This window comes from Helianthus annuus, chromosome 8 (genome assembly GCF_002127325.2).
Source record: "Helianthus annuus cultivar XRQ/B chromosome 8, HanXRQr2.0-SUNRISE, whole genome shotgun sequence".
NCBI lineage: Eukaryota > Viridiplantae > Streptophyta > Magnoliopsida > Asterales > Asteraceae > Helianthus > Helianthus annuus.
The window spans coordinates 5,098,094-5,115,989 of record NC_035440.2 but is presented as its reverse complement, the minus strand read 5'-3'; the positions used below and the strand labels follow the sequence as shown (position 1 = coordinate 5,115,989).

At 39.8% G+C, this 17,896-nt stretch overlaps 1 protein-coding gene across 1 annotated transcript; it reads left to right on the top strand.

Moving 5' to 3' along the window:
* Positions 1–224: 224 nt before the first annotated feature.
* Positions 225–1,591, top strand: LOC110871839 (NAC domain-containing protein 2). Its single transcript, XM_022120591.2, has 3 exons — positions 225–490; positions 593–873; positions 964–1,591. Exons 1-3 carry the CDS (start codon positions 325–327, stop codon positions 1,351–1,353), a joined length of 837 nt encoding a protein of 278 aa, XP_021976283.1. The 5' UTR covers positions 225–324; the 3' UTR covers positions 1,354–1,591.
* Positions 1,592–17,896: the final 16,305 nt, after the last annotated feature.

Here is a 17,896-nt window from a genome sequence, read left to right as displayed (position 1 = left end):
ACATGGGGTATGTATGGTATGGATAATTCCAATTAAATTTAATAATTTTTCGTGTGGTGTGTGTTACCTAATCTTGCCAAGTATGGGCACACGCCAAGTCCCCATTGGAATGCAACAACAAAGTCAAAAGTCAAAACAACCAATAAAAATCAAGAATGATGTAATCTTTTCACAAATGGACAAAAAAAGCTCACAAATAAATTCACATCCCTTCTCCTTGCAAACATTTCAAACACTCTCCCTTCTCTTCTCCATCTTCTTAAACTCTTGATACCATATCTCTAATCTATTTGGCTAACACCCTTTTAATAACTATTAATTAACATGGTTGGAGGGGATAACTCTAGTCTCCCTCCAGGTTTTCGGTTTCATCCGACCGACGAAGAATTGATCATGTTCTACTTAAAAAACCAAGCGTTATCAAAACCGTGTCCTGTTTCTATCATACCCGAGGTTGATATTTACAAGTTTGATCCTTGGGAGTTACCTGGTTAGTACTTTGTATAAAGTTATCTTTTTTTATTTTTGTAGTAAGATTTGTTATGAAGAACATACATATATATGCTAATTGTATTAAACTTATGACACGTAGAGAAAACCGAATTTGGTGAAAAGGAATGGTATTTTTTTACTCCGCGTGATAGAAAATATCCTAATGGGATTCGGCCCAATAGGGCGGCTGTATCAGGATATTGGAAGGCGACCGGGACGGATAAAGCAATCTATAGTGGATCAAAATATGTTGGTGTAAAGAAAGCCTTGGTGTTCTACAAAGGTAGGCCTCCAAAGGGTACTAAGACCGATTGGATTATGCATGAATATCGACTGAATGAGTCAAGATCACAACCGACTAAAAAAATCGGGTCCATGAGGGTAAGCCCGATAATTCCACTATGTGTTTATTATTATTGAATTAGTCCTATTACGATAAGATTTATCTAACTATACATTTTTTTTTCACAGTTGGATGATTGGGTTTTATGTCGAATCTACAAGAAAAAGAGTGCCGAAAGACCTTTGGAACAAAGAGAAGAAAATGTAAATACCCAAACTACCCCTAGTGATGAAAATAACACTAAGGAGATACTATCAATGAAAATACCAAGGACATTTTCACTTGCTCATTTATGGGAATTGGAATCTCTTGGCTCAATTTCTCATCTTCTAGATGATCACGACACAAACTTTGGCAATGATACCGGAATCGAAACCGGAGCTACCGTGGCGCAATCTTCCACTTTTACCCCTGAAACAAGACTATGGGAACATCATTTCATCAAGTTTGAAGACAATCATCAAAATGCTAACTTCAAACAGACAAGTTTTTATAATCCAATGCTTCGATTCCAATGATTCATTGACGAAATCAAAATGACATAGGAAGACAATGTTGAAATAGTGGGCTTGATCATGGGACAGAAATGGCAAAAGGAAATATATTGTGATAATTGTAAAATAGGTCATAAATGGGAGGTGAAATAGGGGTAATATCTCTTTATTATCAATTAAATGTCCAATTTGGACATTTTTGTAAAAATGTTTGAATTTTCTTTAAGTATTTTCGATTTAGTAACAATTTTTTTTTTCCAAATGATGAAATTGACAATTTTATCATTATTTATTGTGTTTGAACCGGATTAACATTACCGATTTTGATGTATAAGAAAGTTGATTAGGCATGTAATTGAATCAGACGTTCAGTGAATCTTTCGCCAACAAATTCGTTTATCTTTACAAATTCGTTTATCTTTGTTTTGAACGGCAAATTCGGATCACTGACGGACCACTGAAGTATCATCGTGTCACCAGCGGAACCACCCGATCATATCCATCTCCACTAGGCATAATGCCTATACACCAATTCAGGAGGAAACCTAATAAATATGGGAAAAACCCCCTTGTGGGAATCGAACTCAAAACCTATTGGTCCCAAAGTCTCATTCCATCCCCAAGATGCCACTAGGCTATAAAGCCATAGACAACAAATTCGTTTATCTAATAAATGAACGAACACGCACAAAATTAATAATGATTAGACGCAATATTTTATTAAGTATACCACAAATTTCGCCAACAAATTAATAATGATTAGGCCCAATATTTTACAAGTGTGATACATCTTGGTTGGGTGATACCAATTACCAATGAAGAAAACTAGAGAAAAAATGTTTGAAATAAACGACGTTTTGACATTTGTTGAGGTGTATATTTTGGACTTTAAAGGCTCACTTTATTTTAAACAAACCCATTTTCTACCCATCAATCTACATGTAAGAAACTTAACAAATAATAATTAGGTTATCTTAATTGAACTTTAATGGATTAGCATACAAACTATGTTCTATTATAATAATCCTTTTTTTGTTGTGCAAAAAGGCAATTTGAGTTTGGTATTAACTAATATATTTTGTAATATTATTCTTTTTATTTTTAACCAGTTTTATTATCTTTTTACGTGGACGCACTTTCTTAAACCACGTATGTGTGATATGTAATATACATACGAATATTAAAACATCTAATACCACTATCAACCATACGTTTTCCATGTTTCGTGTTTGTTTTGATTTGAGTTTGATTAATGATAAAGATTTTGAAATAGACCAAAATGGAAAGCTGGGATGGAGTTTTATGGTGGATTGGTGTGGTAGGTATTGACCAATTAAACTGAAAATAAATAATTGTTAAGTGTCAATTTTTAATTGTGATCGAGTCTTGGAAAGAGTTCATATTATCTCATATTATTATCTAAAGTATTATAGGATATTGTTGTGTATGTGACATATAATCTAATACAAAACTAATTTTGAGTAAAAATTATGTGAATTGCATTAACACCACTATCTATTGCTTAAACCGTAATAAATAAGACGATTACGTAACAGTACAACATTTTTTTTCTCTTTTAGTACATCTAGAGACATCATGTATATTTTTTTGTGCCGTTATCATGATTCTCTACTTAAGATTAATTATATATTTGATAGGGGTGTTAAATGTGTCGAGTTGGGAGGTTACGGGTTAGCGGGTTGACGGGTTAAAATGCGCAACCCGAACCGACCCATATTATTATTCGTGTCAAGGGTTACAATTCTAACCCGCACACACACAAATTTGGGTTAACCCAAACACGATACGTTTAACCCATTTTTTAAATAAGTCATACTTGCTGACGACTTATAAGCAAGTTATTGGGTTGTAGGTGGTTTATCAGTAATGTGTTTAATGGTGAGCGTAAGCAAGACAAGTAGATAATATGGTGTGACAAAACTTGTATTATTATGGCTAACAATATAAAATGGGAAACGGAAAACAAAAAACAAGAATATAAAAGTTATTTTTCTTAATACTTAACTAGGTTAACGGGTCAACCCGTTTTTATACAGGTAAAACTGAACACGGTCTGTTTTTAATACAGATCAACCAGAACCCAACTTGTTTTAAAAATGTCGTATTAGTTGACCAAAAAACTATTCTTTCGTGTCGAGTTCGGGTCAGATATTAGATCGTGTCAAAAATTGACGCCCCTGACTATCATTTAAAATATCTAGAAAAGATTAAAAGTTGAGATAATAATTTGAAGATGCATATAATAAAGTAATAATTTCTATGGCTTAAAAACAGATTCCAAGAATCTTGGTGCAATTCATGGCCCAAAAGGTTGTTATCAATGACGTTGGACTAACCAATTATTTATGGTCACTTCATGCTTAAATCTTTAAAGTTTCGTGAGTGTTACATCTTCTGTGATAGTTTATTTTTCGTTTGAAAGCGGTAACAAATAATATTATAACATATAGTAGTGGTTGTATATACTTTTCTTTTACTAAATGTATAGTGGTTGTTTTATATACTTTTCTTTTACTAATTTCAATGTTTAAAAAACCGGTTTTTAAATCAAACCGGATTAGGCTAAAAAATGGTTCAACCAGTTGAACCAGATTGTACCGAGCGGTTCAACCGTGTTGACTCTAACTCTATAATTTCATAAATTACAAAATCAACTCAAAAGTTAATTCAAAAATGCATGATTACATATTAAAAGATGATCCAAAAGTAAATTCATAATAAAAAATTATCCAATAGATAATCGAAAATCATTCAATTTGCCAACAAGCTCTTTTAAATGAAGTGTACGATATGTTTAAGCCATTTGAGTATTGAATACATCAAGTTCACGATCGCATAAAAGATGAAATTCACTATTATCGTCATCCTTATCAACTAGAGGATAACTTTTTTCGTTTCATGCAATATTAAATAACAACTTTTAGTTACGAATAATCATAATATATAAAAATTACATAAGATAAGTAACATATATAATAAAAATAAGTAACAACCCAAACTAAAATAACCCTGGGCCAGTACCGGTATTACGTTTCAAACCGGTATACCGGATTTTACCGCCGGTACAAACCTTATACCATTTCATTTATTTACCGGGGTGTTTCGTACCGGATTTACATTTGGAAACGATAATACCGGTATAACCGGCCGGTATGTACCGGTTTTTAAAACATTGACTAATTTAACTAAAATATATTTTAAATAAAATTAGAGGCTCAAACTCGAGATGTACGAACGAGGTTCCTAACTCAACTGAAACACGGAATATAACAGAATAGTCTAAACGCGTTAAGATTTATATGAAAGACGAGTTTAACATATACAATGTTGTAAAAGACAAACAGTTGATTGTTAAGTTTATTGGAAAGGAACTAGAAGCACGACATTTGGATGTAACTTGTTCAAAGATTAGCATCAAAGGCTTTAAACTTGTTAAAGAGGATTGTGACTCACCAATACTCCAAAGGTGGGAGGAAGACCAAACTTTGAATATAACTTTAAGCTTAAGTCTATTTCTCCTGATTCTTTAATTAACAAACTCAACTCTTTATAGCCACCCATCTTTTTGGTTTGCTCCAAACTAATCACACTTTGAAAGGCTAGGAACAAGAACTTGACTTTGATGGTAATTTGACTTATTTACCTGTGAATAAATCGGTTTGAGTTGTATTCTTATAATCATCATAAAGAATTAACTAAGGATAACAAGCTAAACATATCAAACGAATTACTATTCAACCATCCAAATTTCAAGATGTATGTGTATATAATGTATATATGTGTGGGCGCTCGGGGGTAAAAGTGAAAGTGCACTAATTTTAATTTTACTAATTTCGTGAAAATAACGTTAAAAGAGAGGGATGGTTAATCATGCATCATGTGGTGACATTGATAGTCGAAAGACAAGGGGGTATATGCACTAATCGACAGTTGTCTCGATTGCTGAGTGTTATGTGTCTTATGTCCAAGGTTTGATGCAAAACTACTATCGCGTCGGGGTCTTCACTGGAAGCAACCTCTCTATTCCTACAAGGTAGAGCTAATGATGTCTACATTTTACCCTCCTTAGACCCTACCTTAGCTTTGCTATTGATGGGATTTAGTGAGTATGATGATGATGTAAATTTTAATATTTCTTAAAAGCTTCACGACTTCAAATTTTGATATTTCTTAAAAGCTTCACGACTTCAAATTTTGATATTTCTTAAAAGCTTCCCGACTTCTTCTTCATGGAAATAAGTGTTAGGGACTCATGATTTTTGGAAAAAAAAAAAAAAAAAAAAAAAAAAAGCAAATCTTTAGGACTAACACCTAACATTTGGAAATAATTTTATGAAAAAGAATACCAAGTTTGTTAAGAAGAATTTAAGCCTTTACAAGATTCTTTTATATCACACTTCCCTCAATTTCCATTCTTCCTAACACTTTCAAATTATTCGTTCAACTAAGTAGCGATTAACTTGTTAACTGACGGATGGATTTGAATCAAAGTGAAGCTATGGATGAAGGGGTAACCCCCTAATTCAGCATGTTTGGAGACATGAGCTCCCAATAGAAAATATATTATGTGTTAACCTCAATAATAAATAATAAGAAGAGTAAATTACGATTTTGGCCCCTGTGGTTATATCACTTTTACGCTTTTAGCCTAAAAACGAATCTTTAATATCTGAGCACCAACGTCTTTTTTTCTAACCCTTTTGGCCCCTAACATCTTTTTTTCTAACCCTTTTGGTCCTAAAAGTAAATTGATGAGGTTAGTGTTAGGGGTCAAAAGGGTTAGAAAAAAAGACGTTGGGGGCTCAGATGTTAAAAGATTCCTTTTGGGGCTAAAAAAGTAAAAGTGATATAACCATAAGGGTCAAAATCGTAATTTACTGTAATAAGAATTAACAAAATCAAACAATTATATAAAAACAAAAAAAATTAACTTAAACAAACATTAAAATATAAACAAAACTATTAGAGAGTTTGTTACTATTAGAGAGTTGTTAGTTAGTTGGGGTAGTTTTCAGATTGTGTATATATACTGAGGTGTGCTCATGTTTTTTTTTTATTATGTTGATTGAGTATAATGATTCTTCTCCATTGAGCTCTACCATTTCCTTTATGGTATCAGAGCAACATACCTAGGGTTCTGACGACTATTCTTCTTCTCCGGTAATCCTTCTGGTGAATTTCCTGCGAATTGCTCCTTTTCCAATCTACTTTGTTTCTCACTTCTTTGTTGTTCTTTTAAAATGTCTACATCATCATCATCTTCTTCTTCTTCTTCTAACAACTTCCTTTGCTTCGAATCAACTAAACACTTTACCGAACATCACCAATTTTCTGTCAATCAAGCTTGATGATCAGAAATTTTTTTAACTAGAAACACCATATCGTTATGATTCTGAATAACACTAGGACTGTTACAGTTCTTGAATAACAACATACATGTTCCACCAATTGGATCTGAAGCGTATGATCTATGGAAGCGTATCTTTCTACGGTTTTTGATACTTTCCCTTATACCGACTCTGAGCATATCATTGTCGGTGATAGTACACCTCTTACTATATCTCATATTGGGTCTGCTTTGCTTCGTTTGTTTGGTTGCACTTTATTACTTCGACATGTTCTTGTGGTTCCTGGTTTAGCCAAAAACATGTTGTCGATTACTCAGCTTGTTATTGACCATCCTATTGCCATTGTTTTCTCAATATATGGTTTATCTATTCAGACTCTTGAAAGTCGGGGCCTCTACCACATGCGAGTTAGTCCTCAACAGCTCTATTCCATGTCTGCCACTTTCTCGGTTTCACGCGAGACTTGGCATTCTAGATTAGGGCATCCTTCTAATCCTGTGTGGTCTAGGCTTTCGTTTTATATTTTAAAAATAAATCTTTGAATAAACCATGTAATTCTTGTTATATTTCCAAATAGTCGATTACCATTTGATTCTATTGTATTTGACTCTATTGTACCTTTGCATGTTATGCATTGTGATATTTGGTGTCACACCCCCAAAATCCACACGTGGAGTACCACCGCTTGGAGGCGTGACATGACCAGGATCAAGCCATCAATCATATTGAACATAGCATAATATAAATAAGATAGTTCGTAAAACCCAATTCAATATAATTGATGTTCTAAACCAAACATAGTATCAATAGCGGAAGCATAATAATGTAAACCCAAAGTAAATCATAAGTTCAAATATTCGAAACGTTAAACATAGTGTTCATGATCTGTGCTCCACAACGACCCGCTCCTCCTTGTGCAAGCTCCATAAGTACCTAAGGTCCTGCAAGGCATGCAGCAGAGAGTCAACAACTAGTTGAGCGAGTTCACAGTTAATAGTTCAGTAATAGTATAGTGTGAGTAGTAATATGTTCGTTTGTTATGTCAGGTATCGTATCAGTTTCCATCGCGGCCTCCCAGGCAGGTATGCGAAGATATTAGGGGATGTTCCTCCCAAGTATTCTAGACTAGGTTTATTTGTATCGCGGCCTACCAGGCAGGTGTGCGAAGATTAGTATGTTTAGTTCGCGGCCTTCCTAAGGCAGGTGTGCGAAGTCAGTCATAATATCGCGGCCAACCCTTGGCAGGTGTGCGAAGATCGGTTCAGTAAGTGTTACTAGTCTAGTTGTGTCATATCGTTCGGTTCTGACAGCTGAGTATGTACAATAATTCAACAAATCCCATTCCCACCCGGGAACCCCATGCCTTGGCTGTGTGAACTCACCTTGGGTTTGCTCGGTATGCTAAGTATGTGCACAAGCAAGTCAGTCACGTCCTAGAGTATGCACGTATACACAATCAGTTTGTACTCATGCAGTTCGCGTATAACCAGCATCAATGATCATCAAGTAGCACGTTGCACGTAATCATAATTACACAAGTATTGTATACTACTTAACAGCAGTTAATTATCACCGTTAACTCTAACAGAAATAAACCAAGTTATATAAACAGGTTAACCTTTGACGAGACACACTTGTTTCGTCGAAGACCTTTGGCGAAACACAAATTCTATTTCGTCGACTACTCTTGGCGAAACACAATCTTGTTTCGTCAAGAGTTCCATTTCGTCAAACATTCACATTCGTCAACATTCTATTTCGCCAAACATTCTAATTCGTCAAGCAACAGTTACGTCAACATGTCAGTTACGCAATCGTCACAGAAAAGCCTAATCATACTAACAGCCGTTATCATCGTTCAACCATACAATCGTTAATCACATAATCATCATCTAATCATCATACAACAATCATTACCCAGAAACATACGGAATCATCATCATATAGAAATCGATCAATACCACACATCATCATCCATTTAACACACAATCAGCAAGGTATAACTATGTACAGATTCATAACATGTAACGCGTATTCATTCCGTATACATCAATAAGTTTTGCAACACTAAATCAACACTATAGACCATAGCCTAGTCAAAACCATCAACCAAAACATGAACACGGTCATAATCTAGCATGATTCTTCATGGTTACAAACAAGAACAGTAATGGATGATATGAACAAGCAATCACACATAGAAAACACTAACCGAAAAGAATCAAGGAAGCAACTAGATCGGTTCTGGGCTTCGGGTATGTGAGATCGCCGTCACAGAGCAAGGGGAGTTCTTAGGGTTTCGGTAGTTTTGTCAAAGTTGTGAAACAGGAGATCGTTTCACGTTTTAAACACGTTTCCACGTTTTGGGCTCGTAATGGGCTTCGGCGAATTTGGGCTTGGCGAAACACCCTGTTTCGTCGAGGTTGGGTTGATGAATCAACCTCCTGTTTCGTCGAGCTTAGGATTGGCGAGATACATGTGATTCGTCGGGTTCATTCAAGTGCTAAACAATGTAAGTTTTCTAAACAAGTTCCTACACGTAACATGTAATAATCACAATACGATTCATCTTAACATCAAGTGCATAGTTACAAGTCAAATAAATCAACACTACACAGTCAAAGTCAATGGTCAAGGTTAACGTGCATTAAATACCAAATGAAAGTCAAAAGTTCGAGTTGTCACATTATCCCCAACTTAAAAGAAATTTCGTCCCGAAATTTGGTACGTACTTACTGAGGAAGCTAGATGGGTTGCATCGTTCACTGGTTTTCCTGGGGTGTCACATCCTCCCCCCGTTGATCTGGAATTTCGTCCCGAAATTCCGTGGTAGTAGCTTCAGCCTCAGCAGTGGTTGTATTGGTTTCGAATAACTGGGGATACTTTTCTGTCATCTGGTCTTCGCGTTCCCAGGTGTACTCTGGGCCACGACGGGAGTTCCAACGAACTCGAACAAGAGGGATTCTCTTGCTTTTGAGGACCTTAACATCCCAGTCCGTGATTTCAACTGGCTCCTCGACGAACTGCAACCGCTCGTCGATAGTGAGTTCCTTAAAAGGAACTATGAGGGTCTCATCTGACAGGCACTTCTTCAGATTCGACACGTGAAAAACATTGTGAACTGCACCGAGTTCAGCTGGTAAGTTTAGCTTGTAGGCCACTTTGCCTATTTTCTCAATGATTTCGAACGGTCCGACATACCGCGGATTTAGTTTGCCCCATTTGCCAAAACGTACCACACCCTTCCAGGGTGAGACCTTAAGTAAAACCCGGTCCCCGACCTGAAATTCCAAAGGCTTTCTACGCTTGTCCGCGTAGGCTTTCTGACGGTCGCGTGCTGCCGCCATGCGTTGTCGTATCTGTGCAATCTTTTTGGTGGCGTCCACTACAATCTCTGGACCCGTGATCTGACTATCCCCCACCTCTGCCCAACAGAGAGGTGACCGGCATTTACGTCCGTACAATGCCTCGAATGGAGCGGCTTGTATGCTGGTGTGATAGCTGTTATTGTATGAGAACTCCACCAAAGGGAGGTGCTTTTCCCAGCCGTTGCCGAAATCAATAACACATGCCCGAAGCATGTATTCAAGAGTTTGGATCGTTCGCTCAGACTGCCCATCCGTCTGAGGGTGATACGCTGTGCTCATGTCTAATCGTGAGCCGAAAGATTTGTGCATCGCTTGCCATAACTCTGACGTGAATCGTGCATCACGATCCGAAATGATGGAAGTGGGCACCCCGTGCCTCGAAACAACTTCTTTAAGATAAACGTCTGCGAGAGTGGAGAACTTATCCGTTTCCTTTATAGCCAGGAAGTGTGCAGATTTTGTGAGTCGATCCACGATCACCCATATGGTATCATTCCCCCGCTGGGATCTAGGTAGGCCTGTAACAAAATCCATGGAAATTTCTTCCCATTTCCATTGCGGTATCTTGGGTTGCTGAAGTAGGCCCGCTGGTTTCTGATACTCCACTTTGACTTTTGCACATGTCAAACACTTGCCAACGTAAGTCGCTATGTGGGCCTTCATGCTAGGCCACCAGTATGTAGTTCTGATGTCATGGTACATTTTATCCGAACCTGGATGTACCGAGTAGCGAGACTTGTGTGCTTCATCCATCACAAGTTCCCGTAGTCCGCCATATAGTGGGACCCAAATACGCCCCGTTACATAGTAGGCGCCGTCTTCCTTTTGTTCCATTCGTTGCCTTGAGCCGCGTAAGGCTTCAGCTTTGACGTTTTCGGGTTTCAATGCTTCTATCTGAGCAGTTCGTATCTGTGCAGGAAGACTGGACTGAATAGTGAGCTGCAAAGCTCGTACACGCCTAGGTAAAGTGTCTTTCCGACTGAGAGTGTCAGCCACAACATTGGCTTTGCCTGGATGATACTTGATGGCGCATTCGTAATCGTTCAGTAGTTCGACCCATCGTCGTTGACGCATGTTCAAATCCTTTTGCTTAAGGATATGCTCGAGACTCCTGTGATCGGTGTAAATCGTGCACCTGGTACCGTACAGGTAGTGTCGCCATATCTTAAGCGCGAAAACAACAGCTCCCAGCTCTAAATCGTGCGTCGTGTAGTTCCGTTCGTGAACCTTGAGTTGACGTGAAGCGTAAGCAATAACCTTATCCCGCTGCATCAATACACACCCAAGACCCTGTATCGACGCGTCACAATAAACCACAAAGTCGTCCGTGCCCTCTGGCAATGAGAGAATAGGCGCGCTGCAAAGCCTATCCTTTAGGTACTGAAAGGCGGTTTCCTGGGACTCTCCCCAGCGGTAGGTGACACCCTTCTGTGTCAGTAGCGTAAGTGGCTGTGCGATATTGGAGAAGTCTTTTATGAATCGTCTGTAGTAACCCGCCAAACCCAAGAATTGGCGTATTTCCGTTGGTGTACGCGGTGCAGGCCAGTTCCTGATCGAATCTACCTTGGATGGATCGAGATGAATCCCATCCCTGTTCACCACATGGCCTAAGAAGTGGACTTCACGAAGCCAGAAGTCGCATTTGGAAAACTTGGCGTACAATTGCTCCTTTCGAAGAAGTTCCAAAATCAATCGTAGGTGATGTTCGTGCTCCTCTTGACTCTTGGAGTAAATCAGAATGTCGTCGATGAAGACAATCACAAACCTGTCCAAGTACGGCTTGCACACCCTGTTCATCAGATCCATAAATACGGCAGGCGCATTTGTTAACCCAAATGGCATGACAAGAAACTCGTAGTGACCTTAACGAGTTCTGAAAGCGGTTTTGGAGACGTCCTCATCCCGGACTCTCAGCTGATGATACCCTGACCTCAAGTCTATCTTCGAGTAGTAACTCGACCCTTGCAACTGGTCGAATAAGTCGTCTATACGCGGAAGAGGATAACGGTTCTTCACCATCACCTTGTTCAGTTCACGGTAATCGATGCACATCCTGAAAGTGCCATCCTTCTTTTTCACGAAAAGTACTGGAGCTCCCCAAGGCGATGAGCTTGGACGAATAAAACCCTTTTCCAAGAGCTCTTGTAACTGCTTTGACAGTTCTTCCAGTTCGGTTGGAGCTAAACGATACGGTGCGCGGGCTATTGGTGCTGCTCCAGGAGCTAACTCAATCTGAAATTCGACTTGGCGGTGAGGCGGTAAACCGGGTAAATCTTCAGGAAACACCTGAGGAAAGTCACGTACGACTGGAATATCCTCCAGCTTCTTTTCCTTTGCTGATACGTCAGTGACAAGTGCCAGAATTGCAGTATGCCCCTTTCGTAAACATTTCTGCGCTTTTAAGAATGAGATGATGCCAACCACAGCACCACTCTTGTCGCCTTGAACTTCAAGAGGTTCTTGACTAGAGCGAAGGATACGAATGATCTTTTCCTTGCATAAAATCTCTGCGTGATGCTGGGACAACCAATCCATACCGATGACAACGTCGAAGCTACCCAAAACTATGGGTATAAGATCAATCGTGAAGGTCTGACCAGCTAACACGATGCTACAACCCTTGATTACATGTGCGGCTTCTACACTTTTACCATTTGCTAACTCTACGACATGTTTGGTGTTTAGGGGTGTTGGTGTACGTTTTAATAATTTACTCATTTTCAAGGACATATAGCTTGTATCAGCACCCGAGTCAAATAAGACAGTAACATAAATATCGTCGAGAAGAAACTTACCCATAACCACATTGGGATCATTCACTGCGTCACCCCGACCTAGTACAAAAGCACGACCCCGAGCTTCGTTGCCATTGTTGTTGTTGTTGTTTCCCCCGTTGTTGTTGTTCCCGTTGCCCTGGTTATTGTTGTTGTTGCGATTCTGGTTCTGGTTCAATTGAGGGCAATCACGTTTGTAGTGGCCTTCAGCCCCATACTGGAAACATCCCCGGTTCCCACGCTGTGGCTGCTGCTGCTGGTTCTGTGGAGCTGGCGGTGGGAGTTGCTGGTTCTGATTTGCTGGCCGTGAGCTTCTACAATCCTTAGCCTCATGACCCGGCTTGAGGCATCTTTGACAACGTTCCCTGCGACATCTTCCACTATGGTGTTTGTTGCACCTACTACACCATGGGTGAGTTCCCCGGTACCCACTCTGCCCCTGACTACCTGATGATTGCTGATTCGGACTCTGGTAGTCATTAGTCTTGCGCTGCTGTGCTTGCGACTGAACAGAAACTGATCCCTTGCTGGAATCCCCCTCCCATTTTCTCTTGTTGTCACTGGGAGTAGCAGAAGTAGTGACAGCAGTAGTGGTAGCACTGATGCGTTTTGGCAGCTTGTTCTGTTCCACTGCCTGATCGGTGAGTCGATGAGCAAGACGCTGAATGTCTTGGATGTTGTTGAGGTTAGCCGACGTCACGTGGCTCTGAATCTCTGGCGCAAGCCCCTTGAGATACAACTCAATGCGCTTAACTGGAGGGTCCACCATCGTAGGACACAAGATGGCCAGTTCATTTGATCGTTTCGTGTAAGCCTCAATCTCTGACCCCGTCATCTTCAAGTGGTATAGCTCATTCTCCAACTTGTGAATGTCGTCTCGTGTGCAGTATTCTCGTTTGATCAGTTCTTTGAAATCTTCCCAGGGTGTGGCGTTAGCAGCTGCCAACCCTAGGATCTGTACTTGCGCGTTCCACCAGGTAAGCGCAATCCCTTCCAACGTGCCAGTGGCATACTTGACCCTGCGAGCCTCAGGGAATTCGCACATTTCAAACACTGACTCTAGCTTCTCAAACCAATGGAGGAGTCCCACTGCCCCCTCGGTGCCACTGAAAGTACTTGGACGACAGTCCATGAAGTTCTTGAAAGTGCAGACAGGTTGCTGAGCGTGTTGGCCTATTGTGTACGAATAGGACAAGGTTAAACACAAGAGTTAATGTAGGATCTAAAGATCCTAGTGTGAGTCTAAACTGCAGGGTATACTACCTGCTTGAGCAGCTGCAAGTGCCGCAGCAACTTGAGCTTGAACGAGAGCCTCTAGCTGGGCTTGAGTCATGTTAATTCGTCCAGACATGATCTTCATAGTAAAAGTAGCATAAGTAAGAAAGGTTCGCGAGTAATGCGATGACAGAAGAGTGTAAGCACATAGGTATTCTCATGTAACGACGTATAGCAAGCAATGAAATCTAGCATACTACGAGCAAAGTTCTATGTAGTTCTAGCAAGCAGGTAATAAACATAAACCTTATTACCTAGGATGTTGAGTCTTGCACGTGCAGCGAAGCGTCGTTGTGGATCGTTGAGAGCACTGTTCTGGTTATAGTCTGGTTTTAATAAAAACGTTTTTCCCATATTAAAACCAAGTTCTCTATAACCAATGGCTCTGATACCAATCTGTCACACCCCCAAAATCCACACGCGGAGTACCACCGCTTGGAGGCGTGACATGACCAGGATCAAGCCATCAATCATATTGAACATAGCATAATATAAATAAGATAGTTCGTAAAACCCAATTCAATATAATTGATGTTCTAAACCAAACATAGTATCAATAGCGGAAGCATAATAATGTAAACCCAAAGTAAATCATAAGTTCAAATATTCGAAACGTTAAACATAGTGTTCATGATCTGTGCTCCACAACGACCCGCTCCTCCTTGTGCAAGCTCCATAAGTACCTAAGGTCCTGCAAGGCATGCAGCAGAGAGTCAACAACTAGTTGAGCGAGTTCACAGTTAATAGTTCAGTAATAGTATAGTGTGAGTAGTAATATGTTCGTTTGTTATGTCAGGTATCGTATCAGTTTCCATCGCGGCCTCCCAGGCAGGTATGCGAAGATATTAGGGGATATTCCTCCCAAGTATTCTAGACTAGGTTTATTTGTATCGCGGCCTACCAGGCAGGTGTGCGAAGATTAGTATGTTTAGTTCGCGGCCTTCCTAAGGCAGGTGTGCGAAGTCAGTCATAATATCGCGGCCAACCCTTGGCAGGTGTGCGAAGATCGGTTCAGTAAGTGTTACTAGTCTAGTAGTGTCATATCTTTCGGTTCTGACAGCTGAGTATGTACAATAATTCAACAAATCCCATTCCCACCCGGGAACCCCATGCCTTGGCTGTGTGAACTCACCTTGGGTTTGCTCGGTATGCTAAGTATGTGCACAAGCAAGTCAGTCACGTCCTAGAGTATGCACGTATACACAATCAGTTTGTACTCATGCAGTTCGCGTATAACCAGCATCAATGATCATCAAGTAGCACGTTGCACGTAATCATAATTACACAAGTATTGTATACTACTTAACAGCAGTTAATTATCACCGTTAACTCTAACAGAAATAAACCAAGTTATATAAACAGGTTAACCTTTGACGAGACACACTTGTTTCGTCAAAGACCTTTGGCGAAACACAAATTCTATTTCGTCGACTACTCTTGGCGAAACACAATCTTGTTTCGTCAAGAGTTCCATTTCGTCAAACATTCACATTCGTCAACATTCTATTTCGCCAAACATTCTAATTCGTCAAGCAACAGTTACGTCAACATGTCAGTTACGCAATCGTCACAGAAAACCCTAATCATACTAACAGCCGTTATCATCGTTCAACCATACAATCGTTAATCACATAATCATCATCTAATCATCATACAACAATCATTACCCAGAAACATACGGAATCATCATCATATAGAAATCGATCAATACCACACATCATCATCCATTTAACACACAATCAGCAAGGTATAACTATGTACAGATTCATAACATGTAACGCGTATTCATTCCGTATACATCAATAAGTTTTGCAACACTAAATCAACACTATAGACCATAGCCTAGTCAAAACCATCAACCAAAACATGAACACGGTCATAATCTAGCATGATTCTTCATGGTTACAAACAAGAACAGTAATGGATGATATGAACAAGCAATCACACATAGAAAACACTAACCGAAAAGAATCAAGGAAGCAACTAGATCGGTTCTGGGCTTCGGGTATGTGAGATCGCCGTCACAGAGCAAGGGGAGTTCTTAGGGTTTCGGTAGTTTTGTCAAAGTTGTGAAACAGGAGATCGTTTCACGTTTTAAACACGTTTCCACGTTTTGGGCCCGTAATGGGCTTCGGCGAATTTGGGCTTGGCGAAACACCCTGTTTCGTCGAGGTTGGGTTGACGAATCAACCTCCTGTTTCGTCGAGCTTAGGATTGGCGAGATACATGTGATTCGTCGGGTTCATTCAAGTGCTAAACAATCTAAGTTTTCTAAACAAGTTCCTACACGTAACATGTAATAATCACAATACGATTCATCTTAACATCAAGTGCATAGTTACAAGTCAAATAAATCAACACTACACAGTCAAAGTCAATGGTCAAGGTCAACGTGCATTAAATACCAAATGAAAGTCAAAAGTTCGAGTTGTCACATTTGGGGACCCGCACTAGTTATGTCTCCATCTGGTTATCGATATCTTATTACCTTCATTGATGATTTTAGTCGGTATACTTGGATGGATCCTTTGACTTGTCGCTCACAGGCTATTGATTCGTTTCAACATTTTCGACCTTTAGTTGAAAATCTTTTCTCTTGTACCATCAAATATTTACTGTGTAATGGTGCGCCTGGGTTTACTCGTGGATCTATGGCTCGTTATCTTTCTGAGTCTGGTATTGCTTATCGGATCTCATGTCTAATGTCCATATACAACCCAACAAAATGGAGTGGCTGAGAGGAAAACCCGACATCTATCTGAGGTTGCTCGAGCTTTGATGTTTCATGCCCAACAACCAAATCGATTTTGGTATGATGCCTATGCGACCACTGCATTTCTTATAACTGACTTCCTACACCAGTACTTCATTTATTTTCACCTTATGAGGTTCTGTTCAGTACTCGACCCGACTATTCTATTCTTCGCACATTTGGGTTTTGTGTTATCCCTTTTTAGTGATACCCACCTGGATAAACTTTCACCTAAGTCCACACTTTGTATATTTGTTGGATACGCTCCTAGTTATCGTGGCTATCTTTGTTATGATCCTTGTACATGTTGTACGTTTATTTCTCGACATGTTACTTTTCATGAGTCTGTGTTTGATATACCCGGGTCTTCTTCTCCATCCGATTCTTCTGATTCTCTTTCGTTTTTCTTCATCCCCCCCCCCCCCGAATTATTCTGTTTCTTTCGATTCTTCCCATTATTCTTCCTCATCATCTCCTCCTCCTCATTCTCCTCCACTCCCCTCTTCATCTTCTCCTCCTCCTACTCCTCGTCATTCTTCTTCTTTGCGTCCGTCTCATCCTGTTTTCACTCGTTCACATGATCATTCTCGTCAACCTAGACAGTTTCCTGATCATGTTACTATAGCTCCCACTTCTGAGCCGACCAATTTTCATCAGGCTCAGTGTTGGCCTGTTTTGTAGGATGCCATGCAATCCGAGATTGGAGCTTTACATGCCAACCAGACTTGGCGTCTCGTTCCGGCTCCCACTGATGCCAATATTGTTAGCTGCGAGTGGGTTTATAGGATTAAGTGTAATCCTAATGGTTTTGTTAGTCGATATAAATCCCGGCTTGTTGCCAAGGGATTTCCTCAGACCGAGGGGGTTGATTATACTAAGACTTTTAGTCCTGTGGTGAAAGCCACTACCATCTGCCTTGTTCTTTCTGTTGCTTTCTCTCATAGGTGCGATATTCGACAGGTCGATGTCAACAATGCTTTTCTTCATGGAGATCTCTCTGAGGTTGTGTATATGGCACAACCTCCTGGC